Genomic DNA, 27,691 nt, shown 5'->3' with positions numbered 1-27,691 from the left:
CTCCAGCATTGCAGGCAGATTACCACAGGGAAGCCTGTTAATGGAATAGATATGCTAATTTCAACCTTTTTCACAGATATGATTGGAAAGGCAGATGAATGTAAAAGATGCTGTATATCATGCCTTGAAGTGGGAAATGAGCATATGTGGTTTTATAAAAAATAGATGATCATTTCACTAAATGAGATACGGAATACAAGTGACAAATTTGAAGAGACAGAAACTAATATAATTTTGAACATGAGTTTAAATACCTGCTATACCATCCAGATAAACATGAGGTAGATGGGTGAAAACAAGGCAGAGGCATAAACTTAGGGAAGGCAAGTATTTTTAGACAAGTTTACGTTTAGACATTCACTAGATGGACTAGTGAACATTTAAAATAAAACGTTTTACCACAATAAATAAAACAATGTATTAAAACTCACTTCCACAATTCTCCAAATTATCTTAACATGATTTAATTTAAAAAATTTTTTTCACCTTTAACTGGCAAGTTTTCTTTGGGAAATTTATTCAAAACACTAAATTTTCATTTTTGAACCTTGTTTATATTTATATAACATAGGCCCTAAATTGATCCAGGTTCACCAGGATACCTTTCTCCAAGTCCTAATGGTTTATATCTTCCCTTTAAAATGTATAAGTATCAAAAAAAAAATGTATAAGTATCTTTTAATTAAGTTGTCATTCACAAAGATATTCTGGAGAAAAAAATTATGAATTAAACACCTATAAATTCTTCTTCATTTCTGTTATAGTGTAGCAATGTATCATCTAACCCATAATGGTCTATCAGGTGAGTAAGGCTTAGTTTCTTGTTCTCCTCAGACATAGCTGACTGCAACTCATAAAGCAACTGCTGGCTACAGCTTCTCCACTTCTCTATTAACAACTGTAACTGAGACAGGTCATTCTGAAACAGAAACAAAACAAAGGCACGAATGTATGTTATCCTATTTTAACTTACTTAATGAAAGTTGTTAAGTCAGTCAATGAATAGTAGGTTTAAAGGGTAACATATTTGGACATGAATGGGACGTCTACCCAGAAAAAAAGAAAAATGGTTTTAAGTAAAAACCTTACCCTCAGAGAAAAAAATAAGGCAAAACTATGTAAGGAAGCAACAATATAGGTTAAAAATATCTACTTTTTCTACTACAGCTATACTTTAAAACTTATATTCAAATTAATATTTTTCAGTGTCACAATCTCATAAAACTCAAGTAGTTGTATTTAGAGAAATCCTAAAAATTCAAAAGAGCAAATAAAGATATAGCATTCCATCATTGATTACACACTGGAAAAAGAGCAATTACAATATAAATGAATAATGCAGATAAATAAGGGTCATCTTCCAAGTGCCCAAATTCTATTCACTTCAACCTACCTGGGTCAAGATCTAAAATTTATTATATTTCTGTTTTCTTAAAGAAAATGCTTGAAACATTTTAATAATTTGTTGGTAATAATTTAATTACACAAAATCATTACTAAAAATATTTTTTATTGTACTCTGTGGCCCATTTTTAGCCTTTTTCTCTTCACTGTCACTGTTGCTTCTGTTCTCACTGCAATTTGCAGCTAACATTTGAAACTTCTAATACTGCTGTAGGATGGAAACTAGAGAGAAAAGCTTCAACTGCATATTAAATGTGGGCTGGGGCTTTCAAAAATGTATACCTGGTGTTTAAGGCCTCTTCTCTAAATCTATGACTTATATTTGAGTTAAAGTTGTTGGAAGCCAGGTCTCTTGGTAATTGGCTTATTTCTCAGTATTGTAAAATAAAGTTGTATTTTCTTTTTGAAATACTTTCCTACCATTTATCTAAAAACAAACAAACAAAAATTAGGCAATGGCTCTGAAATTCTTCTCACCTTTGATCTATACATTTTGACTAGCTTCAGCCTCCGAAGAAGGTCTTCTTTCTCATTAATCTGCTTCATCAATTTTGCTTTTTCTTTGTTTAGTTCATGTTTGGCAAGATTCTCATTCATAAAGTCATTTTGGAGATCACTGCATGACTCAGTATCAAGTGACTTAGATTCACAAACATTGATATTCTTGAAGGTATCTTTCAAATATGTACTTTCTTCAAATTCACTATCTATGTGTTTAAATTTTTCGTGAAATTCCAAACAGCTTTCTTCTGTTGAAGGTGCTGATTTCTGTGAAAAAGTCTGATCATTTTCCTCACTCTCTACTTTAAGCCGTTTTACCACACTGTAACAGGAATTAAATGAAGATCTGGTTTTCCTTAATCGTTCTCTAAGGGTTGCACTCATAGGCTGAAAAAGGCATCAAACGTTAATAATGTCAATCAAGAAAAACATTCTTGATATAAATAAATCTACTAGGAATCAAGACTACATTTCTGTGGCAGACACCACTAGATGGCTTTCTGTCTCCATATATCTGAAGTAACCATCACAAAACATCTTTCAATTTCTGGAAGCTCCACTAAGTTTTATTCTCTTTTTAAGCCAGCACCCTTCTAAAATGTCACTGAGACACTCATCTCAGTAATCACAAACATTTGTTCAGCAATTAGTCCAAGCCTGATATGGTTAGGTGCCTAGTTACAAATTAAGGAAAAAGATCTTTCCACCAAAGACCTCCATGACATCAAACTTTTTGTTTGGAATGCTGTAATAACCTGAACTGAAAATAAATGAAAATAATTGAGTCAGGATGAAAATCTAAGGGGAAGGTCCAATACATTTTCTAAAAGGAAACACCTAAAATGATGTTAACAAAAATTTTACTTATTAACCTACACACTATTAACAATGTTCAGTAGACTTAACCACCATTACTGCAATACTTAGAAATATACATCCAGTGAAAGAACTAAGATTTTCATACTTGTTTTCTTGAACCTCTTGAACTACTTGAATGGGGAGATGGTGGATTGGGACCAGCTTGTGGAGTGCTAGGTAACATCAAAGCCGAGTTTGATGGACTTTCCATCTTGAAATCTTGCTTAACTTCTAAAAAACAAAAAATAATGACAAAACAGAAATCAAATTCGCCCACACCTCTATATATTCAATTTTAAACAACTTCCTTTCACTTAGCTGTGATTCATTCTTGCTTTTTTGTGTGCAATTTTCTGTTTACTTCCCTAAATTAGATTGTTGGTCATTACGGTGACTACTAGTTTTTTTCATGACAAGCATCTCATATAGAGAACTCTCCATTTGTTTTTACTGACTGATAAAATAATGATAAAAGTCTCAAAACCTGCCATATGGTGGTGGGGCCGGGTTGGGGGGGGGGGGAGGGTGGTAGGCGGGGAGGAGAATAACGTTCAGGAATTCTTTAATCTCATTAAGCCAGTTTCACAGTGAAGGAAATGTAATTGAAATCCTTTAGTGCTTTAAGTGAAAATCGCTCAGTCGTGTCCGACTCTTTGCGACCCCATGGTCTATACAGTCCATGGCGTTCTCCAGGCCAGAATACTGGAGTGGGTAGCCGGTCCCTTCTCCAGGGGATCTTCCCAACCCAGGAATCGAACCCAGGTCTCCCGTATTGCAGGCGGATTCTTTACCAGCTGAACCACAAGGGAAGCCCAATATTTTAAAATTAAAAAAATATATAACTTCTTTAAAGTGCTTGTCGGTTTTTAAATTGAGTTCATCTTATGCCTTTATCTATTGATTACTCTTCCTCTTGATTATGGATCACATTCTCCTATTTCTCACTACTATCCCACTTAAATAAACATAATCAGACCTGTTACACTACCCTAAATCCTAGAAGCTGTGTGCCTAAAACTAACGACCCCCGGGGGTGAGGAATAAGGAGCACAAGCACAGGTAAGTTTACTCCTGTCTGCATCGTTTTCAATTAAATAGCGAAGAGACCGTGAAAAGGAAAGACTCAAGTTTCTCAAAGGCCATCAACTTTACAGGGTAAAATACCAGAGGAGCCCTCCGTCCCCTCCAGCCACTACAGAAGGCCCACACGAGCCCTCGAGACACCCAAAACCTGAGGTGGAGCTGAGAGGTGCCTTGACCGCGGAAAGGGAGCATTATTCAAATCCCCATCCGAACCCCGAAGTTCAGCTGTCACACACCCACTCCACACCCCGCACGGTACCTCCCTCAGCCATCCCCAGACAGCACAAAGAGCTCGCTAGCCGCCACGGCGTTTCAGAGGCCGGGCCGCGCGGGAGGAGGAAGAGACGCGCGATTGGCCAGATTGATTGACACACAGCTCCTCTTCGCCTAGCGCCCGGAGAGGCGGGACTGCGCGCGCGCGGCCTCGAGACTCCGCAAGGGGGCGGGACGAAACGGAGGGGCCGTGACGCGTGATTGGTCGAGTTGACCGATACGCGCGGCTCTGCTCCGCCCAGCGCCCGAGGGTTGCGGCACTGCGCGCGCGGCCGTTTGCTGGGAAGAGCTTTAAAGCAACTAACGGTTCCCATGAGGGGCGCGCTTTTCTTCGCGGCTTCTCCTCGCTGTTTGTTTTATACCGCCTTCTTTTGCTGCTTCCTGGTTTTTGTGTTTCTAAAGGACGCCTGAGAATGCCCCTCCTGTTCTCCTAGCTCCCGTCAGTCTCTTCGCGCTCCCCACAGCAAAGGCCTTTTCTCAGACTCCACGGGACCCAGAGACTCCGGGCCTGCTGTGTGTTATATTTACAGCTTGTAAACTCCAAAGGCAAAAACTACAAAAAGATGGGTCAATGGCCCGTTGACAGTCAGACACATTAGAAATCTAAGAACCCCCGCGGAAGCAATAGAGCTTCTTTTAGACTGCTGCCTCAAAGTCTGCGGTCCTGCCACAGGTGTTTTGTTTTGTTTTGTTTTTTTCCCCTCTTCCTTTTGGCGAATCTATCTGAAAATTTAGACTTCTTTTAGCTTGGCTCCGAATCTTTTCGTCAAACCTGAAAGAAAATGTAGCCCAAGGAAAGTCGTTGGGGTGCAATACAGGAAGCAGAACAATGACTAAGATTAGGTTGATCCAAACCCTGGCTGAATACTGGGCAGTGGCATCCTCGGTCTAAAATAACCCTCCTCGTTTCCTGTGTAGCGAAGTTCCATTGCTGTGCAACAACAAAGTAAACTAATTGGGTGGAGCACTGAGTTTGGGAAAAGACAGTTGAGTAATTTCTGAGTCACGTGGAAGTTGGGAATTTTAGCGGGGCAGTGTTTTGAATTCTAAGGAATAGCCATTTTAAACGTTGACACTGTCTTTTTACTAATATCTGATATAAATGGCTTACAAGTAGCAAGGACCCAGAAGGAATAACTGAGTGCTAAACAGTGGAATGTATCTACAGAACTTGAAGACCACCTAATGCAGTGATTAAGAACATAAATGTTGGAGTCAAATTGCTTAGGTTCAGATCCCAGCGCCTTTGTGTTGTTTGTAATGGAATGTGTCTGTGTCTCAGCTTCCTCATCCATAAAGAGGGGATAATAGTATCAGTTTGAAGAATTAAAATTTGAAGAATTAAATGAGAATTCAGGACAGGCAGTGAAAAGCGGCAATAGGTATCTAGGAAGCACTCAAAAGTTGTTATATAAGGAACTACAATATAGTCATCACTCTCTAATTGATCTAAAGGAATGCATCATATAATCCTTTCATCCATCCCTTATCTCCCCTCAAAAGGCCGCAGATTTTTAAAAGATGCAATGATTTGTAGGACGTAAGCCATAAATAGCAGAAAACTTGGAGCTGCCACATATAGTTAAATAATGTATTGTGATTCTTTTAAAATTTTCAAAAATTATATAAATCTCAAGGAATTTACAAAATGAAAGTGAGAACTTGTGATTTTGGCTTGCTACGTTTATTTCTCCCTTTACTCATCCATTGGCATCAGTTACACTGAAAAAAGCAGAGTGATTTGTCCTGACACTAAAAGCACAATGCACACTCTGCATATTCTTTACACCTTGGGGCATAACATTGGGTTGTTTTTATGATTCCCTAAAATCAGCTGCTCCAAAACCCTTTTATCACTATAACCTAAGCTTAGAACTGTGTTTTTGCTGGCTCCATAAATGAAAACATCTTGCCTAGCAAATGTTCTGACTTGCTTACTATATGAACCTGTATATTAAATGGGATTGTTTTGGCCAGATTTTCAAAGAACTTTAGAAGGAGTACTCAGAAGAACCTGTATTTCAGAAATGTGTATTTGTTGACCTACATCTCTGATTTCCAGTGTTGTTAGAACTGAACGATCTTCCCGTGCACAAGTTTGCATTTTACTTACTCCCATTACATACCAAAGTGGAAATAGAACTTTCACTCTCAATTTACTGTAAGGGATCTGGAATATAGCCTCTGTAGTTTTCACTGTATCTTTAGATAAGGCCTAGCAATCATTTCCATGTCTTTCAGAGCCTGAAGTTTACTGGCCTGTAAGTAGTTGTTTCCCACACATGACATTGTATGTTTCATAGTATGTTTCAGACATAGTATGTTTCATTGTATTCAAACTTCAGGCAAGGAAAAATCCTGCCCTAGAGAACCAGAAGGCAAGGATCCTACTCCACCATAGAGAACAATTTGAGCAATAGAATTCAGTGATGATAGTAATTAATATTAACCTAAGGCAGGCTTTCTCTGTGTGTTTTTAAATTTCATACCCAAGGCTACTGTTCACCACTTTGTTATTCATCAGGGTGTGGTAAAATGCTTCTGTCCATTCTTGTCTATGATTATTGTTGGTGAGATAATGACATAAACCTAAAAACCTTTATGTGGGTTTTTTCTTTTTTAATAGCAAAAAGAGAATAGTGAATAGTGTCTCTGTTTCTCTGTACAGCAAAGCACACATACATACACACACACTTTTAAGCTACAATTTAAAATTTTATTATACTATTTTTTGTAATTTTTAACATCAATAATAATCTTAACAGTGGATGACCTAGATTCCATTCCATTGACTTTTCTTATTGACAACAAAGTTCATATAATGTAGACACAGTATCCATAGGTATTTTTTAACAATTAAAATATAAATACACACTTTTAAAACCAGAATTCAAATTCACTTGGGTGAAGAAATGTATATAATCCACATGATTAAGTTGATTTGTAAAGTACATTAGAACAAGTTAAACTGTATAACACTCACAAGAAGGTCTACTAAATTCTCTCAACTAGCGTTCAATATTTCTTATGACACTGGTATATAAGTTGAAAGACTCTCCTCTAGGGACTGTCATACAGAGTGAAGTAAGTCAGAAAGAGAAAAACAGGTATTGTACAATGTTGCTTATATGTGGAATCTAGAAAACTGATAGAGATGAACTTATTTGCAAAGCAGAAATAGAGACACAGACATAGAAAACAGACATATGGCTACAAGGGGGGAAGTGAGGGTGGGAAGAACTGGAAGATTGGAATTGACCTACGTATACTGCTATGTATAAAATAGATAACTAACGAGAACCTATTGTATAGCACAGGGAGCTCTACCCTTCTACCCAGTGCTCTGTGGTGACCCAAGTGGAAGGAAATCCAAAAAAGGGGGAATATATGTATACATACAGCTGATTCACTTTGCTGTATAGCAGAAACTAATACAACATTGCAAAGCAACTATACTCCAATAAAAATTGATTAAAAAAACTCTAGGTTTCTCCTGCCATGAATTCAAGTCTCATCCTACAGACCTATCCATGATGAAGATAGGTGTTTTAGTGTGCCGTTATAAATTTCCCTTTAAATAATTGACAGACTAATTCTATTTGTTTTTTGAAACTAATTCTTTTTGCTATTGCTTAGATATCTTAAATGGAATTCTGTAATGTTTAATTGATTTACTTGCAGAGACCATTGAAGACTGTTATCAAAGGGTATTCTTTGAGAGTAAACTCTTTAATATTTTTTCATCAGGTTAAAAAGAGAGGATTTTATTTTCAGCTTCAAGATGGAAGAGCCCTTGAATTAGATATTAGGCATGCCTGAATGGTTGCCTCACTGAGTAGAATGACTACTTCAAGCATGGAGATATGTGGAAGGTCAATGATAAAAACCTGTTTACCAGGCAACCAGAAAATTGATCTGGTAACTAATGTTGAGGGTAGTATACTGAACAAGAACCTAAAGAGATCCTTTCACATGAAGTTCCTGTCCATTTATTCTGTTAGATCTGGCATTTTGTCAAGTGCATTAGAGACTCGAGAAGTAAGAGTGTCTGATTCACTGCTATTAGTGGGGTGTGTTCTCTTGGAGAAGAATAGAGTGATTCAGGTTAAATTAATACCTGTGAGGAAGGGGGTAGGGTGTGGGTGAATGGGAAGGTTGTGGCAGAGGAGCTAGATTGTGGAAAAGTAATGGTAATAAAAGTATTGCTCAAGGCCACATCTTTCTCAAATCCTTTATTAACTCAGAAATGTCACCCCTACATCTATTCAGAGGGGAAAAAAAGGCAATAGATGTCAGCAAATCCTCAAGCAACAGAACATGTCTTATAATCATCTTCAACTACCTGAAGTTTGAGAGATAACAACTCCCAAGATAATTTCACAGTATTGAAATCTGTTTGAAGTGCCGACAAAAAAGTCAACTCACTTTTCTACTCTCACCTCTTATTACTGTTTTAGTCTTGAGAATATAAAAGATTTCTTTTTGGTGATGCTTTTCTAAGATGGAGGACTAAGAGTATCCATTGCTCAGTCGCTAAGTTGTATCCAACTCTTTGGAACCCCATGGACTGTAGCCCGCCAGGTTCCTCTGTCCACAGGGTTTTCCAGGTAAGAACGCTGGAGTGGGTTGTCATTTCCTCCTTCAGGGGATCTTCTTGACCCAGGGATTGAATTGTATCTTCTGTATCTCCTGCATTGGCAGGTGGAGTCTTTACCACTGAGCCTCCTGGGATGCCTTAAGAATGTATGTTAGTACCAGGAAAATAAGGAGTTAAGAGAACGTTCTACCATGTTCTAGGACACTGTCGACCTTTTGGCTTTGGCTCGTCCACATCTTGGCAAACTTTGATGGTAAGTATGCATGATAAGTTGCTTCAGTTGTGTCCAACTCTTTGTGACCCTGTGGACCGTAGCCCACTAGGCTGCTCTGTCCCTGGGATTCTCCAGGCAAGAATACTGGAATGGGTTGCCATGCCCTCCTCCAAGGGATCTTACCAACCCAGGGATGGAACCCCTGTTTCCAGCATTGGTAGGCGGGTTCTTTACCACTAGCGCCATCTGTAGCAGTAGAGTAAATATGTGAATTAGTATATAACCAGGAATTTTCTGGTCCAGCTCAGGATCTAAGGGCTTCCCTGGTGGCTCAGACAGTAAATAATCTGCCTGCAATGCAGGAGACCGGGGTTCAATCCCTGGGTCAGTAAGATTCCCCTGGAGAAGGATATGGCAATCCACTCCAGTATTCTTGCCTGGAGAATTCCATGGACAGAGGAGCCTGGTGGGCTGCAGTCCGTGGGGTCACAAAGAGTCAGACATGACTGAGCGACTAACACTTTCACTTTCTTTCAGGATCTAAGAGCTAGACTGAAACTTGATCCCTTTGCCACCACTCCCAAAGGCAACATAAGATGTCTTCTATTTTCATCATGGACGTTTATGAGCAATACAAAACCCACTGAATGCCAGAACCTCTGACCATGAGGTCTGACTCCCCAGGGAGGATCTCTTGAGAAGCATGGTCAAAGGTGAGGAAGAAAACTTGACAAAAGCTTCTCTTCCTTGATCCTCTCCCTTCCACCTCCAAAATCATGGGTAGTGCTCACTAACCCCACACTGTGTCTAAATTACACTGCTTGCCAGTGATATCAGCATTGCCCAGCTCTCCACCTCTATCACACATCCGTGGCTCTCCAAAAAATAATGTATGAAGTTTAGTGATGATGTTGATGACCCACATTTGGCAAATGATATCACTATATTTTGTAGTAAAAAAATATCCCTCCCGTAGATAGAATCTTGGAAAAAGAGCATAGAATAGAGCCTATATTCACCCTCACATGTTTCTCCAAGACTTCATTCAGCTATTTAAACTTTATTAACAGAAGATTAAGACAGGTAATGCTTTTCATTCAACAATGTATACTTTCAGCTCAAACTCTTCCCAACTTTCCACCTCCCAAAATTTCCCCATATGTCACTATGGTTATTATTATAGCAGCTATCAAGTGCCTATATCATCTCAGTTATTTTTCACTTTTTGTAAGTTATGAATTATGAATCAAATTATCCTTTTCTTTGTAGCCACTTTCCAACTTTTATCTTCTTTTTAAATCATTGAGAAAGTTACTTAAATTCTTGTCAATAGTCCACAGTACTCCATTGTACTGTTTTTACTCTCTTCCTCATACTTGTTTATAACTTGTGAATCTGTACCTTTTTATAAATGCTGGATATTGATAACTCAACCTTTATGCTGCCAAAGATGTGCTGAGAGTGAAATTCATACCAAGTGCAGGAATAACACTCACCAGCAAAGATTGTCCTCTTGACTTTTGAAAGCCTGTCATTTGGCAGGAAGCATCCCTTGATACCAAAGAACATGGAGCTGGGTTTTGGAGGGCAAGCAACTAATCATGTACATATTTGTTAAGCAAGTTCCTAAGAAATTATAAATTATAAACTGTACAGTTTTAAAGGAAAAAAAAAAACAACAACATTACTATGGGTTGGCATTCTCTGAAACTCTTTCCTAGTCTAACTCTGGGCCATTGAAACAGGGTATTTTGAACGTGCATGTACAAGTTTAAGATTTTTGTTAAGCTGCCAAATATTTTAATATAACAATAATTAGCATAAAGCTTGTGCAATTAAGCTACCCCAAAAGTAATGAGTTTGAATCTTTGGCAAGATGCTCCTTTATAAAAAAAGCAGTTTCCCAGTAAATATTATTTTCACTCAGATCTATTTTCCTGAGGTCTTGAAAGTATGTAAACCTGACTTTATTTCATTCCAGTAACTGTCTACAAGGATAGCAATTTATTTTCAGTCACTAGGTTTTAGGATGAATCAATCAACCAGTTTTACCCACCAATACAACCCTATAAATACTTTCCATTTTTATAGTTTGAAAGAATCAGGTTTACTGTTCCCCTCAATCTAGGTAGATTCTTCTGCACTCAGAATGGGATTAAGTCCCCAAAGCAAACTCTAGGAAGAGAATCCATTTCAGAAAAAGAAGTTCATGAATATCAATGATATCAAAGATATGGTAAGCCAGTACCTGAAGTCACTTGATTTTAAGGAGTGAAAGTAGCATGTTATCACAAGTTTGAAAGACTACTGGTAAGAATTACATGTGGACTGTTGAGAATACCTATGAGACGCAAATTTACAAATACTAATTAGCAGTTCTCAAGGCAAACCTTCCAAATGCATCACCTTTCAATCAATACTCAAGCTAATATTACAGGAAGCTCTTCTGGACCACTATGCTGGTAACTGAAGCTGTCCTCAAGAGCTCAAAACTGACTGCCAAGAATTATGTAGGAGGAGAGGGAAGGAGAGAGGGAAGGAGAAAGGGAAGGGAGTGAGATATTTTTACTATATGTTTCTTGCCCTTAAAAAAAAGCAAAACAAAACTTCTGTATTTTAAAACACAATTTTTATAACAGATTACCGATTCCTAGGCTTGTTTACTCCATACTACAAATTATTCTGCAGATTTAACCTGGGTTTTGAGATGAAAATAGCAGATCAAACACCATGAGACCTGAGCCCACTTAATTAGGAAAATCATGATTTCCTCCTTAACGAGAAAAGCATACTTTGTGTTCTTAAGAGCCTTTGATATAACTGACTAAAAAGGATTTGGAAGTTCATGATTTTATGATTAACATTTTATGATGTAAACATGAATTTAGTAGATATACGTGTACTTTCTTAGGGCTGATATAGTATCCTAATAATCATGTTAAACTTGATTGTATCTTATAAGTGAGATAAGCCACATTTTACCATAGGTGAAGTTTTAAATTAGTAAAGCTGTTAAGCCACAGACCTCACCTACTTGATTTTTCTTTGGCCTTCCAAATCTTTTCTTTGCTGATTTTTGTTGCTGTATGCAGTGAATTGAAAGTGAAATGGGCTGTGGTCACAAACTGTGAAGGAGAGGTTGCTTGCATCTGTACTAAACATGATATAATCTTGGGTTGTCAGTTTAAATTGGGGAAAATGGGGAAGCATTTGGGATTTTTGTTTGAACACAAGTTTTAGTGAATACAAATGACATACGTTGATGTTTACAACTCTTTCTCTCTTATAGGTTTCTCAAGAGGCAGGTCAGGTGGTCTGGTATTCCCATCTCTTTCAGAATTTTCCACAGTTTATTGTGATCCTCTTGAGAAACCTATATGCAGATCAGGAAGCAACAGTTAGAACTGGACATGGAACAACAGACTGGTTCCAGATAAGAAAAGGAGTACGTCAAGGCTGTATATTGTCACCCTGCTTATTTAACTTGTATGCAGAGTACATCATGAGAAACACTTGGCTGGAAGAAGCACAAGCTGGAGTCAAGATTGCCGGGAGAAATATCAATAACCTCAGATATGCAGATGACACCACCCTTATGGCAGAAAGTGAAGAGGAACTAAAAAACCTCTTGATGAAAGTGAAAGAGGAGAGTGAAAAAGTTGGCTTAAAGCTCAACATTCAGAAAACGAAGATCATGGCATCTGGTCCCATCACTTCATGGGAAATAGATGGGGAAACAGTGGAAATAGTGTCAGAATTTTTTGGGGGGGGGGCTCCAAAATCACTGCAGATGGTGATTGCAGCCATGAAATTAAAAGACGCTTACTCCTTGGAAGAAAAGTTATGACCAACCTAGACAGCATATTCAAAAGCAGAGACATTACTTTGCCAGCAAAAGTCCATCTAGTCAAGGCTATAGTTTTTCCAGTGGTCATGTATGGATGCAAGAGTTGGACTATAAATAAAGCTGAGTGCCGAAGAATTGATGCTTTTGAACTGTGGTGTTGGAGAAGACTCTTGAGAGTCCCTTGGACTGCAAGGAGATCCAATCAGTCCATTCTAAAGGAGATCAGTCCTGAGTGTTCTTTGGAAGGAATGATGCTAAAGCTGAAACTCACTTTGGCCACCTCATGCAAAGAGTTGACTCATTGGAAAAGACTCTGATGCTGGGAGGGATTGGGGGCAGGAGGAAAAGGGGACGACAGAGGATGAGATGGCTGGGAGTCCATCACCGACTCGATGCACATGAGTTTGGGTGAACTCCGGGAGTTGGTGATGGACAGGGAGGCCTGGTGTGCTGCAATTCATGGGGTCACAAAGAGTTGGACACGACTGAACGACTGAACTGAACTGACACAGTCAAAGGCTTTGGCATAGTCAATAAAGCAGAAACAGATGTTTTTTGCTGCTACTGTCTTGCTTTTTCGATGATCCAGTGGATGTTGGCAATTTGATCTCTGGTTCTTCTGCCTTTTCTGAAACCAGCTTGACCATGTGGAAGTTCACGGTTCATGTATTGCTGAAGCCTGGCTTGGATATATGTTGGGCTGCTTCAAAGAACACTAATTCTATTCATTCTGCTAACTGTGCTTTTTACCAATAGTACAACCTCTGGAAAAAGTAGAGAAATGTGAGTCATTTCAGGGACAACAGAAGAAGGTAAGTAAGTTTTATTTATCTGAAAAACAGAGATTGCTTTTATTTTGTCCCATTTATTCATTTTATTTGCCTAAATATATTTTGTCTCTCACTCCTCCTCTTCAGCATCAATAGCGCTGCCCAAGCTCTAGCCTGGGTGCCTGCACATCCCCTGACTCCTAGACTTGCACCCTGCTTTCTCTGTGCATCTCACTTACCAGGTCCCTCTGTTCTCTACATTACTGCCAGGATGATTGTTCCAAAGATGTTTAAATTTTCCAGTGACACCCAAATCTCTTCTGGATAAAAATCCAAATTCCTCAGTAAATCACTCAAACATACCTTTCCAATTTGAGCTGGTACCATTTCTCAGCACACACCCTGTACACAAGCCTTCTTGAATCATGCGCTTACAATTCCCATAACAGGCCAGGCTCCTCTCCTGCTTGTTATCTAACTTGGTTCTTCTGCCTGGAAAACACAGGCACATATGTATGCATGCACACAAGCATGCCTGTGAACACATATGCACCTCCTTCTGTTTGATTTCTCCTCCCACCTCACTAGGATCAGAGTCAAAATCTCCTCTGTGTCTCACTTCCCATTAACCTACGTTCTCCTCCTCTGCCCAAGTCATCTAACTAAAGTTAAATGTTTTTCCTCTTTTACTACACCCAGTAGGTTTCATAATACATATATCATCACGGGAATTTGAGATCAGGGACTGTGTCTTTGTTCTCTATATCTCCAGCACCTGCACAAAAGACTTAGCAGACTTTGGGGGGTTCAACTGGGAGATAAAATGCTAAGGGTACAGGGAAAATGTTTAAGGAGTTCCCAGAAGGTTGAGTCAAGGAAGCCTTCATGGGTACTTGAGAAAATGGTACTTGAGCTATATGTTATTTTCTTCACAACAGTCCAGATAGATCTTCCTTCCTACTTTTCAATCAACATCTTTTTTTTGTAACTAATTCTGTTAAATATATTCTGTAAGTATATAAACCCAATTACAGGACACAGAGACACCTTGGGTAATAATATAGTGATAGATTGTGACTGAGAAACTTTTGAATACCTGATGTAAGGGCTTATTGATAGGCTTATAAATACAATGTATTGTTGTTTTCCACCCTTGTTGCTATATATTGAGTCATAAAGGAAGCATAGGTAGCAGTTAAAAAGAGAATGGATAGTAGAGTCAGACATACCAGGGTTTAAATCTCAACTCTGCCTTTATAATCCATGTTAATTCATGCTCTCATTAAAAGTGTTTCCTCATACTGTATAAAATGGGGTAATAATAACTATGCCATTAAATCTAGTGAGGCAGATGAAGTGCTTAATATGGAATGTGGCAGACAGTAACCCTGAACACAGGGATGGAGGTGGTAGTGCTGGCGGTGGAGGTGGTGATGACCTGAAGTCGCCACTTGAAAGCTGAGGATGGAAGCAGCTGGCAGGGGCAGCACAAGAGAGATGCTTGATAAGGGAACTTTTCTCATCTGTTTCATTTAGCCAAAATTTCTCACACTGTGCTCCAATAGAACATTAGTGTTCTATGAGCTGGTCTGAGGTGTTTCACAGGTAAAATCAAAATTAGGGTGATCTTTTTTAAATATGTAGGAAAAATTAAAATAAGGAATTGAATGCTTCCAATTTTTTTTTTCCTGTGTACTCATCTTAAAACTTCAGCATCTGTTACTGGATGATAGATAACAGGGTGGATAGGTAGAAAATTCATAGTAAGAAAAACATCAGTAGATTGATTTGTTTTACATGTTCTTTCAATATTTAACAAATGATTGTTTCATAAGTTTTTTTAAAAACTTGTAAACATGTAGTTTGGTCACTTTCTTCCTGGTATTATTGCTCCTAGTGCCAAAATTAAATGTGATTTTATTTCATGCTATTCTGCAAAAAGCATGAAATCTGCAAACCACCATGGCATCCCCCTGCTCCACCACTTGCAGAAGGACATGGTCTGTTATTGCCAGCATCCCCTTGTCTGAAGCTCTAGAGTCCTGGTTATTAGGGCACAATTTAGACTTTACTAGAGTACCCAAGGAGAACCCAACCATTCATCTCCTAACTCTCTTTTATATTAGAGAAACACTGCCTTATAAATACAGAATTTAAAAGTTCTGTTACACATTTCTGTTACTTATGGTAAAGGCTGAGAATGAATAAGTACATCTCTACCTCCTGGAGTCACTGTATAGGAGGATATCCCAAGGATTGGGATTAGGAAATGGGAAATGTCAAAGAAGCATGTCCTATTTTAGCCTGTGCTCTTCACCAGTCATCCTCAAGTGGAGAGAACAGTGAAGCTCACAGTTAATGATTGAATAGGTGGGTGCTCAAATTTGGAAAACACAGATGAGTAACTCTTGACTCATCTTCCTCTCAGAACTCCTCTGAGTCTCAGAGTAACTTGTCTGTTGCTTACTCTTGACAAGTAGGTGAGTCTAGCACATTTCTAGGCATTGACTGGCATGACTGATTGCTGAGAACTGTAGGAAGCCAGTCTGCTGAGTACCTTGAGCAGCCCTCATCTTTTGGTGGGGCTGCAGGGTTACTTCTTGCATGTTTATCCTGCTGACCCTACCATGTTTATCCAGAGGCATAGAAGAAAAGTATTTGAAAATCTCATTATTCAAAGATAAAATGGCTCAAAGAACATGGCATGAATTTTGGGACCCAAGTCTAGGTTTCTCCACATAGACTCATACTATTGAAGCAAGCCCTGGATAAACACGTCAGTTCAAGTCAAGTTGCATTTTGCAAGTAATGCTTCACATTCAAGGATGTGTCATGATTATAATTTTAATTATTTGTATTTTTGCTAACTGCTTATCTCAAGGGTTGACTTCATTGCTGTGAAGAGGAATCTGAAATGCTAAGAAAAAAATGAGGAATACCAATCTCTCTTACTAATGTTTCTGTACCCAGACCTCAGTTGGATTTATAAGAAAAGCTTAAGTTTTAAGGTAATAAGCACTTCTAGGTCTTAGCTACATTTTATATACTACATGTGTGTGATCGTCGCTCAGTCATGTCTGACTCTTGGCAACCCATGAACTGTAGCCTGCCAGGCTCATCTATCCATGGGATTTTCCAGGCCAGAATACTGGAGTGGGTTGCCATTTCCTTCTCCAAGGGATCCTCCTGACTCAGGGATTGTACCTGGGTCCCCAGCATTGCAAGCAGACTCTTTACCATCTGAGCCACCAGGGAAGGTATAACATTTATATTTAATTTTTAAAATTTAATTTTTTAAATTAAATATTTTTATATTTAAATTTAATTTTTAAAAATCCTTATATGAATAGACTTTATTTTTAGAGCACTTTTAGATTTACAGAGATATTGAGCAAAAATTACAAAGAGATCTCAGATACCTGCTCACTTCCTCTTCCTACCAACAACATATTTTCCTCTACTATTAGTAGCTAGTGTCATTGGTGTGGGGCATTTGTTACAATTGGTGCAAGAGTATTGAAACATTATAATTAAAGTTGCAGTTTACATGAGGGTTCATTCTTTGGGGTGTACATTCCATGAGCTTTGACAAATGTGTAATGAAGTATATCCACCACTACAGTTGAATGGATTTTTAAATTTAATTTTCGTTTAAGTTGGTATTTGTTTTCTTAGCTTCATGTAGTTTCTGTAATAATTATTCTTTCCCCTTGCTGACTGATTTTGTCTTCTTTATTCACTACAGCTGTTTCCCTGATAGGATGTAAATTTATTTTTATGCCATTAGCCATTGGTTTGAATTAGGTAATATCAAGTTAAGGTTTTAGGGTTAAGAACTTGGGCAAAAGAAGTTGCTTCCCAGGCCCACAATTTTAGGGATAGCCTACCTCAGTTTGTCCTTGGCAGCTAGATGTGTCAACATTCTGGTGAAAGATTCTATTACAGTGTTTCAAGGAAGACTTGCCATAGGCCATTCTACCCTCAGTCCCCACAGTGAGGTTCACTGAGTCACGCTCTGAATCAACACAAGACTTGGGACAGGATGTGTAAGCTCTCGCTCCTGGCACAGTCATCTCAAAAAGCTCAGTACATGTTACTATAAGAATATAAATCATACTCACCTGGAGAAGATCTGGACAGCAGATTTCTTCTCTCCTCCCTCTACATTCCCCAGGGCAGAGCCTCAGAAATGACTAACGTTATGCCAGGAAGGGAAGAGAAATGTTCTTTCCTGCCTTAATTTACTAAGGATAAGCAGTATAGTGGTAGCTTCTAGCAGATATTCAGGACAATGGGGAAATCTAAAGACTTCATTTTGGCCTTAGAGTGAACTTTGTTGGATATGTAATTATGGATACTGGATTAGAGAAACATCCACTTTTTTAGTCATTGAAAAGAACAACATACTGGGAATGTTGATTATTTCCTGAAAGAAGAGAAAGCAGATACACTCACAGGTGTTCAGAAACAACCAAAAAACTTGTCACATAAACACAATCCCCAGATAGAACTAATGAAACCCAAATAGAAATAATGAAAGTCAAAGATCACATCCAAGGCAACTCATTGTTGTCATGAGATGGATAGATTCACTAACATTTTAAATCAGATAATACCAAAATTACACTGGTACAGTCTCATTATAATAATAATTTTTCTAAATTAGAACTTTAGGAAGGACTGGATTGATATGCAATAACCTGAGGTTTAATGAAATTTTTCTTCATGGGAAATATTAAAATGAGAGAATTATGGGGAATTATTTGGGAAAAAAAAAAACATTTTTCAACACTTTTTAATCTACTTGTATACCTACAAGCATGATGATAATTACCTATTCAATAACATAGTGTCTTCAACCACTATGACCAAACAGTGTGTTACCAGAATTTGAGGTGCAGCAAAGCAAGGGTGAACTTTTTACATTCATTCATTTGGATTGTCTCCTATATTATACTTGTTTACTTGAAGCTTATGTGAGTTCTCAAAATATCATGAATTATATGTTTTTCCTCTGTTACTCATCTTTGTTGTTTCTATCCACCAGATCATAAATCTTACTTAGAAACAGCAAATATATAGACATCTCTTTCTTTACTGACAAAATTCTTACCTAGTGATCCACTATGACCTGTTGGTTCAGGTATGGCTGAAAAAGTCACTGAGATACCAGTAGGCTTTCCCATTCTGAGGTCAAATCTGTCCTCTAGTGAATGCCATTAGCTGCTTTCTGAACAGCAAGGTTCTCAGATGTGTTTCAGTTCAATTCAGTTCAGTCACTTAGTGGTGTCCAACTCATTGCGACCCCATGGACTGCAGCACACCAGGATTCCCTGTCCATCACCAACTCCCAGAGCCTGCTCAAACTCAAGTCCATCGAGTCGGTAATGCCATCCCACCATCTCATCCTCTATCTTCTCCTTCTCCTCCTGCCTTCAATTTTTCCCAGCATCAGGGTCTTTTCCAATGAGTCAGCTCTTCACAGCAGGTGGCCAAAGTATTGGAGTTTCAGCTTCAGCATCAGTCCTTCCAGTGAATATTCAGGACTGATTTCCTTCAGGAGTGATTGGTTGGATCTCCTTGCTGTCCAAGGGACTCTCAAGAGTCTTCTCCAACACCACAGTTCAAAAACATCAGTTCTTTGGCACTCAACTTTCTTGATAGTCCAACTCTCACATCCATACATAGCTTTGACTAGACGGACCTTTGTTGGCAAAGTAATGTCTCTGCTTCTTAATATGCTGTCTAGGTTGGTCGTAGCTTTTCTTCCAAGGAGTATCTTTTAATTTCATGGCTGCAGTCACCATTTGCAGTGATTTTGGAGCCCAAAAAAATAAAGTGTGTCACTGTTTCCCCATCTATTTGCCATGAAGTGGTGGGACCAGATACCATGATCTTAGTTTTCTGAATGTTGAGTTTTAAGCCAACTTTTTCACTCTCCTCTTTCACTTTCATCAAGAGGCTCTTTAGTTCTTCTTCACTTTCTGCCATAAGGCTGGTGTCATCTGCATATCTGAAGTTATTGATTTTTCTCCTGGCAATCTTGATTCCAGCTTGTGCTTCATCCAGCCCAGCATTTTGTATGATGTACTCTGCATGTAAGTTAAATAAGCACAGTGACAATATACAGCCTAGACATACTCCTTTCCCAATTTGGAACCCATCTGTTGTTCCATGTCCAGTTCTAACTGTTGCTTCCTGGCCTGCATATAGGTTTCTCAAGAGGCAGGTCAGGTGGTCTGGTATTCCCATCTCTTTCAGAATTTTCCATGGTTTATTGTGATCCACACAGTCAAAGGCTTTGGCATAGTCAATAAAGCAGAAATAGATGTTTTTCTGGAACTCTCTTGCTTTTTCCATGATCCAGTGGATGTTGGCAATTTGATCTCTGGTTCCTCTGCCTTTTATAAATCCAGCTTGAACATCTGGAAGTTCATGGTTCACATACTGTTGAAGCCTCACTTGGAGAATTCTGAGCATTACTTTGCTAGCATGTGAGATGAATGCAATTGTGCAGTAGTTTGAACATTCTTTGGCATTTCCTTTCTTTGGGTTTGGAATGAAAACTGACCTTTTCCAGTCCTGTGGCCACTGCTGAGTTTTCCAAATTTGCTGGCATATTGAGTCCAGCACTTTCACAGCATCATTTTTTAGGATTTGAAATAGCTCAACTAGAATCCCATCACCTCCACTAGCATTATTTGTAAGGTCCACTTTACTTAGCATTCCAGGATGTCTCAGTTTAGTTCAGTTCAGTCGCTGTCGTGTCCGACTCTTTGCGACCCCATGAATCGCAGCACGCCAGGCCTCCCTGTTCATCACCATCTCCCGAAGTTCACTCAGACTCACGTCCATCGAGTCGGTGATGCCATCCAGCCATCTCATCCTCTGTCGTCCCCTTCTCCTCCTGCCCCCAATCCCTCCCAGCATCAGAGTCTTTTCCAATGAGTCAACTCCTCTCATGAGGTGGCCAAAGTACTGGAGCTTCAGCTTTAGCATCATTCCTTCCAAAGAAATCCCAGGGTTGATCTCCTTCAGAATGGACTAGTTGGATCTCTTTGCAGTCCAAGGGACTCTCAAGAGTCTTCTCCAACACCACAGTTCAAAAGCATCAATTCTTCGGCGCTCAACCTTCTTCACAGACCAACTCTCACATCCATACATGACCACAGGAAAAACCATAGCCTTGACTAGATGGACCTTAGTTGGCAAAGTAATGTCTCTGCTTTTGAATATACTATCTAGGTTGGTCATAACTTTTCTTCCAAGGAGTAAGTGTCTTTTAATTTCATGGCTGCAATCACCATCTGCAGTGATTTTGGAGCCCCCCTAAATAAAGTCTGACACTGTTTCCACTGTTTCCCCATCTATTTCCCATGAAGTGATGGGACCGGATGCCATGATCTTTGTTTTCTGAATGTTGAGCTTTAAGCCAACCTTTTCACTCTCCTCTTTCACTTTCATCAAGAGGCTTTTTAGCTCCTCTTCACTTTCTGCCATAAGGGTGGTGTCATCTGCATATCTGAGGTTATTGATATTTCTCCCGGCAATCTTGATTCCAGCTTGTGTTTCTTCCAATCCAGGGTTTCTCATGATGTACTTTGCATATAAGTTAAATAAGCAGGGTGACAATATACAGCCTTGACGCACTCCTTTTCCTATTTGGAACCAGTCTGTTGTTCCATGTCCAGTTCTAACTGTTGCTTCCTGACCTGCATACAGATTTCTCAAGAGGCAGGTTAGGTGGTCTGGTATTCCCATCTCTTCTGCTCTAGGTATGTGATCACATCTTCATGGTTATCTGGGTCCTGGCAACCCACTCCAGTATTCTTGCCTGGAAAATCCCATGGACAGACAAACCTGGTGGGCTACAGTCCATGGGGTCGCAAAGAGTCGGACATGACTGAACAACTTCACTCTCACTTTCACTTTCTTTGTATTCTTGCCACCTCTTCTTAATATCTTCTGTTTCTGTTAGGTCCATACCATTTCTGTCCTTTATTGGGCCCATCTTTGCATGATATGTTCCCTTGGTATCTCTAATTTTCTTGAACAGATCTCTAGTCTTTCCCATTCTCTTGTTTTCCTCTGTTTCTTTGCATTGATCACCGAGGAAGGCTTTCTTATCTCGCCTTTGCTATTCTTTGGAATTCTGCATTCAAATGGGAATATCTTTCCCGATTGTCTTTAGGTGACTAAAACTGCACAAAGGTAAACAGGGTCCATCCACAGAGTTAATGATCTGTGGAATATCACATTCATCTCAAAATAAACTGTGCGCTCATTTCATTTACTGTGTGGTGGATGTCATCTGCCTTAAGAATGAATGCACTGTTCTTCTCACATGCAAATAACTCTTGGCTCTGAACTCTAAATTTTTAGGACAAGTTTTTGAGTTGTATGGGGAGGTACTGAGCCCTAATCAATAATGTTGCCTAATTGCCTTGTGAGCAGCATCCCTGAAGGCAATAAGCTGAATTGTGTTTTTAGTATTCACTGATATTAGAAACCTACGGAGAATTCTTAATACAGTCTATAACATGTGAATAAGCAACTCTGAGTGCTCATACTGTTTTGTTTAAAAGATTGCAAAAAAGAATATGTCTCAAGTTTCTGGGCCAGGGTCTCATCTGAAAGGGACCACCTTTGATTTTCACATCCTGCTTCATTGCTGACTGAGGGAGTTAGTTCACAACATCTTGCCCATTCATATTTTAGTGAAATTCTTTATTCCAATAGAAGAGCCTCTGCCAGGGATGCCAAGAATCTGGGGTGTACAGATTGAAACTCAGCACGTGAAGGCAGCTGCCTTAGAAATGTTGTTGTTGTTCAGTTGTCCAATCATTTCCAACTCTTTGTGGCCCCATGGACTGCAGCACGCCAGGCTTCCCTGTCCTTCACCATCTCCCGAAGTTCACCCAAGTTCATGTCCATTGCTTTGGTGAGGCCATGCAGCCATCTCATTCTCTAATGCCCTCTTCTCCTTCTGCCCTCAATCATCCCAGCATCAGAGACTTTTCCAATGAGTCAGTTGTTCGCATCAGGTAACCAAAATACTGGAGTTTCAGCTTCAGCATCAATCTTTCCAATGAGTATTCAGGGTTGATTTCCCTTAAGATTGACTGGTTTGATCCTCTTGCTGTCTAAGGGACTCTCAGGAGTCTTCTGCAGCACACAGTTTAAAGACATCAATTCTTCAGCGCTCCACGTTCTTTACCAGCTCTCACAACCATATGTGATCGCTGGGAAGACCATAGCATTGACTACATGGACCTTTGTTGGCAGAGTAATGTCTCTGTTTTTCAACACACTGTCTAGATTTGTAATGGCTTTCCTGCCAAGAAAGCTATGACAGGTGCTTTCACTAGTTTAAAAAAAAAAAGCACAGATGTCCTTTAAGCCTCTTTTTGGAACAACTATTGAAAACAAATAATTTTCTGGAAAATGCTCTTTTCATAGCTCTAAGCACCCTTCAAAACTACCTGATGTCAGCATGATTTTACCAAGCCCCTTACAATGACAGAATATTTCTTACACATTTCCCTGTAGGCTAGAATGTACCTCCCACAAATAAAATCAAGGAGTGCCTGTATCTTGCCTTTACCTGAAAATGTCTTGGGGTTACAGTTATGACATGTCATCATTCAAAGAGATTAGAGCATCAGACTTAAAATAAGCTGGCAACAGAACCCAAAAAGAAAACACACAAAAAGTTACAAGATTGTAAAAACTCCAGGACCAGAGAGCAAGCAAGATCTTGTCCCTTTACCTACTTAAGAGAAAACAGGGAAGCATTCCCCATGGGAAAAACAAATGAACTTCAACCCCAGAGCTTCATTTCAGAGCTTCATCTTGAGACCTAGGAGGTTAGGAACAAGCACCTTTTCTATTTTTGTCAGCTGGTATACAGAATCATGCTCCATAGTGGAAAATGGCCCAACCACTCCTATTATCTGCATGTACAGGAATGGCTAAAAGATGGAAACATGCCCCTCAGTCACTTCTCTCATCACGCTCAGAGTATGTCTCAGAGTCTAACCCAAACTGGAAGCTGTTAATACAACATTGGAAGGGAAGAGGATTAAGCTGGAAAAGTGTTCTGACTTCCATGGAGGGCTCTAGATGCATCCACTCCCTTCCAATCTGAGGAAAAACAATCTCAAATACACTCATCATCATCCCATCCACTGTCCTCCTCTCCTCTTCCTTCTTTCGTTTTCTTTGTTAACTTCATGAACCCCCTCTTTATTTTACTACTTTTCCCTCATACTTGCTTTCTGTTCTCTTTTTCCTTGTTTCATTCCTCATTCCATTTTAAATATTTTCTGAATAGTCACGGGGGGCCTGATACAGACCCTGCCCTGTAGACCATCACAACTATGACTGAGGAGAGAGAAGGGGAAGTAACAAGTCTGGTTTTTAATATGGTGAGTTTAAATGCAGCAGGGCATCTGTGGAGGTAAGTAGAAGTCGTTGCGAACACTAATTGGGAGCAAGAGAGGGAGAGAGAGAAAGGAGTTTTATTCAATGCCCCTTATACTACAGGCACTGTGTTCAATATTAGGAATACAGTGAAAAGATAAAACTCGGCCCATTTCTCCAAGGACTTTAAAAAAACAAACAAAATATTTTAAGAATATTCAACTGTTACGAGACACAGAGAGAAAAAAATGGGCGGATGCTGAAGACACACACAGGACAAGTGGCCAGAGGTACCCCACGTAGGGGAACAGGGTCAAGTCAAGACTCTCAGTTTCAATAAGCAGAACAGCCAGAATGGTGTCCCTAGACATTAAACTTGAGGTTGGCCCTTGAGGCTCAATCGATATCGAATTGTTTTCCCCAGTCTCACCCATGGGATGTTAGCTTTTCTGATTTGTGTTCTTCTTTCTCTAACTGGGTACTGATCTCTGAGTGGCAGAACAGTTTCCACCTTTATATGGGGAGAGGAAATCCATGGCTACCTGTAAGACTTTCTCTCCAAGTAGTTTAAAGAAGCTTAGGTTCTTTAGCTTTATTGTCAGGCTTAACACTATACTGATTTTGCAAAATAGCCAATGATATCTTTACATCTCTTCCCATGAGTTTTCTGGGTCCTAGAATAAGCCTGAGGGTATTCTGGGATGATAAAGCTGGCAATCTGATGGGCTGTAAGTACTGGGAGTACAAGCAGATCATTACTGTGGAGCTTTTGTGTGGTGTGAGATCAAATGAAATTAACTTTCTGTTTCAGACTTTCCAGCTTTTATGATAAAATCCCCTTTGAGTATTAACTTATCAGATCTTGAAACTAATGCAAGTTCCCTCCCACCCTGTCCCACCCCCAGCCCCATTTGTCTGAGCATCAGAGAAAACTCTCCTCTTTTCTTCTGTCTTCCATTCGTGTCTCTCTCCTCACCTAAAAAATCTTCATAGGTTGATTGAATAAGTTAAGTTTCATGTAAACAGTTTAACTCACTCAATCCTTTCTCAGATGCCTGAGTTAACCCAGACAAACCAAAAGTGGAAACTCAAAGGTCACATACCTGCTACATTTTTATCCCTTTAAAGGAAAAGTCCCCTTTTGTGCTTTTCCTGTGCCAAGAACCTTACTCTCTACCCATGAGTTATCCCTAAGAAAGCAGACAGCCTTGAATATTGGCAAGGGTTCTATATATAGTAAATCAATATGGCAAGCCATCAACTGGGATATTTCTTTTCAGTCTGGGTTTGTTTTCCCAGGTTTTCAGTTTAGATTGGTGACTTCCTTTCAAAACTACCTATTAAAATGTTATTTTTAAAAAATGTTGTTTAAGTTATGGTAATATATTGTTAATTGATTACTTCTTGAGCCTCATAATACTCTTGCAAGTTACATAAGATTATTATGAAAAACTTATATTGAAGTTAATGTTGCTTCTTGTTGCTTCTAGGGAAAAAGAAGGACTGCTTCTGGATCTTTACCTTTTTGCCATTGAAAAGTTTAATTGAGTTCTTTAGCTATTCCAAAGAGGTGGAGTATTTGAGATAATCAGAAATAGTTAAATTTTAGTACCCCATTTCAGGTACTCTTCCTGCAGCAGTTATTTTAATATAGATGAAATGCATACAGTCTGATAAATGTAAGTTACAAAAACATTACCTTATACAACATATTTGATTTTATGCTACACTAGTTATCCTGCCCTTTCAAATAACCTGTTAGTATGAAGGAGATCTGAGCCCATTTCTTCCCAGAGAAAATAGTGGGTGGAAAAACTCAGCAAAAGCAGGATTATTCTGTTTAACCTCATAATTGAGAATTGTTAAAACTTTCACAGGATTTTAATAGCATAGATTTGGGCCACAAATTTGGGGGTGATTCTTGAAGTTCCTCAGTATTTAGGATAGTTAAAAGCATCTTAAACAACTTTCTCAAATGCCATAGCATGAAGAAGCAAACAAAAGATCTGTATCCTAGTCCTGATTCTACCATTAATTACCTTCAGCGACTTATTCAGTCTATTTGATTATCAATTTTCTCACTTGCATCATTATTGGTTGATCTCTAAGACTTCTTTGAGCTCCAAGATTTTATGATATTAATATTAGAACCATGCCTATTTTAAACTAAAATTAGTCTCAGAGTCTAGCGTCCTTCTGAGAATGTTTAATCTCTTCATGGTACTTGTGAAAACTAGGTGTCTGTGTGGTCTTCACAATGAGGGAGGTACATTTGAGCCTTTATGTTTGCGTGAGTCATTCTCAACTCTTGGAGATATAAATATCTCTTCTGAAGGTCAAAATATTTTGTAGAGTTTTATATCATGATACTTGTACTTTTGGAGTCAACTGGTTGGAAAATTAGGCCATGCCAGAGGGCTATGATGACTCTGATAATGTTAAAAATGAATTTGTATTTTATTATTCACAATAGCATTTACATATATTTAGAGAATACTATTACTTATTATGTATCTATATTTGAAGAAAACTATTATTTATTTTTAGGTATCAGTGAGGATGCTTTCAACACCAATAACCATATTGGCTTAAATGATAAGCCTATGCTTACACATCCAGAGGTAGGCTGGCCTCAGGACTGTTTATGCAGGTGCTCAAGTGTTGGCACTGAGGAGCAAGGGCGTTTTCCGTTCTTTTCCCCTCACTGTAGAGGTCTGTCGAGAAGGCGATGGCACCCACTCCAGTGCTCTTGCCTGGAAAATCCCATGGACGGAGGAGCCTGGAAGGCTGCAGTTCATGGGGTCGCCGAGGGTTGGACACGACTGAGCGACTTCACTCTCACTTTTCACTTTCACGAACTGGAGAAGGAAATGGCTACCCACTCCAGTGTTCTTGCCTGGAGAATCCCAGGGATGGGGGAGCCTGGTGGCCTGCCGTCTATGGGGTCACACAGAGTCGGACACGACTGAAGCGACTTAGCAGCAGCAGCAGTAGATATCTCACTCTTGTGACTACAGTGTTTTAGTAGTTCCATATCACATCCAGATAACAATATCCTGAAAAAGAAAAGGGCTATCTTTTTTTGTCTCCTTTGAAGCAATAAACCTTTCTTAAAAGTCCCTGGACAGACTTTCTTCATGTACTAAATGCCAGGGATGGGTCATGTTTCCTCCAACAAATTCATCACTAACAAGAGCAATGGATTAAGATGAAGTTTGAGAAAGAAACAGGGAACCAGCTACTATGACCACTAAAACAGATAATATATTCTCAGTTGACAGTGTGCCATGCACAGAGCTATGATAATAACCCTATGTACTGCCCACTTCTGGAAATCTTTGCTCCACTCCTCTCTATAAGACATTAACACCACATTATTAATGATTTGTATATCCCCCATGGGGAAAAAATGAAATGAACAGTTCTGAAGTAAGTCACCCTAACCTGTGTGTGCATCTTTCCTAGAGGACAGATCTCAAATATTTCAACAAATATAATACCATGTGTTGTTTTTTATTAGTTAATGTTGCTACTGGAAAAAAAAAAAAGGCAGAAATCTGCCCACTGACCCAGTCTCAAATTAGATCACAGAAGTTATGGTTAGGTATCATCTCTGCAAATTATTTCTGCCATAAGAATGGTAATAAAAGAACTCAGAAGGCAAAACCCAGTGAATCTGCTCCTAGTCAAAAAGTGGGTATTCCAGAATGTCTAGGCCAACC

At 39.1% G+C, this 27,691-nt stretch overlaps 1 protein-coding gene and 1 long non-coding RNA gene across 3 annotated transcripts; one reads left to right on the top strand and one right to left on the bottom strand.

Annotated features, from left to right (window-relative positions):
- Positions 1 to 207: 207 nt before the first annotated feature.
- SFR1 (SWI5 dependent homologous recombination repair protein 1) lies at positions 208 to 4,225 on the bottom strand. 2 transcript variants are annotated; one of them, XM_040254378.1, is made up of 4 exons: positions 4,106 to 4,225; positions 2,870 to 2,994; positions 1,882 to 2,292; positions 208 to 919 (listed from the first exon to the last, which is right to left on the bottom strand). In XM_040254378.1, the coding sequence occupies exons 1-4, from the start codon at positions 4,116 to 4,118 to the stop codon at positions 728 to 730; spliced, it is 741 nt and encodes a 246-aa protein (XP_040110312.1). In that variant the 5' UTR covers positions 4,119 to 4,225; the 3' UTR covers positions 208 to 727. The 2 variants fall into 2 exon arrangements, with proteins under 2 accessions (XP_040110312.1, XP_040110313.1); XM_040254379.1 differs by having other exon boundaries at positions 4,087 to 4,204.
- Positions 4,226 to 8,684: 4,459 nt separating this feature from the next.
- On the top strand, positions 8,685 to 12,460 carry LOC120873603. Its single transcript, XR_005723498.1, has 4 exons — positions 8,685 to 8,726; positions 8,821 to 8,969; positions 9,468 to 9,643; positions 12,425 to 12,460. It is a non-coding gene; the product is annotated as an uncharacterized LOC120873603 (long non-coding RNA).
- Positions 12,461 to 27,691: the final 15,231 nt, after the last annotated feature.

This window comes from Oryx dammah, unplaced genomic scaffold (assembly GCF_014754425.2).
Source record: "Oryx dammah isolate SB20612 unplaced genomic scaffold, SCBI_Odam_1.1 HiC_scaffold_14, whole genome shotgun sequence".
In the NCBI taxonomy this organism is placed as follows: domain Eukaryota; kingdom Metazoa; phylum Chordata; class Mammalia; order Artiodactyla; family Bovidae; genus Oryx; species Oryx dammah.
The sequence above is the reverse complement of the archived record's forward strand: the minus strand, read 5'-3'. Positions and strand labels throughout refer to the sequence as shown.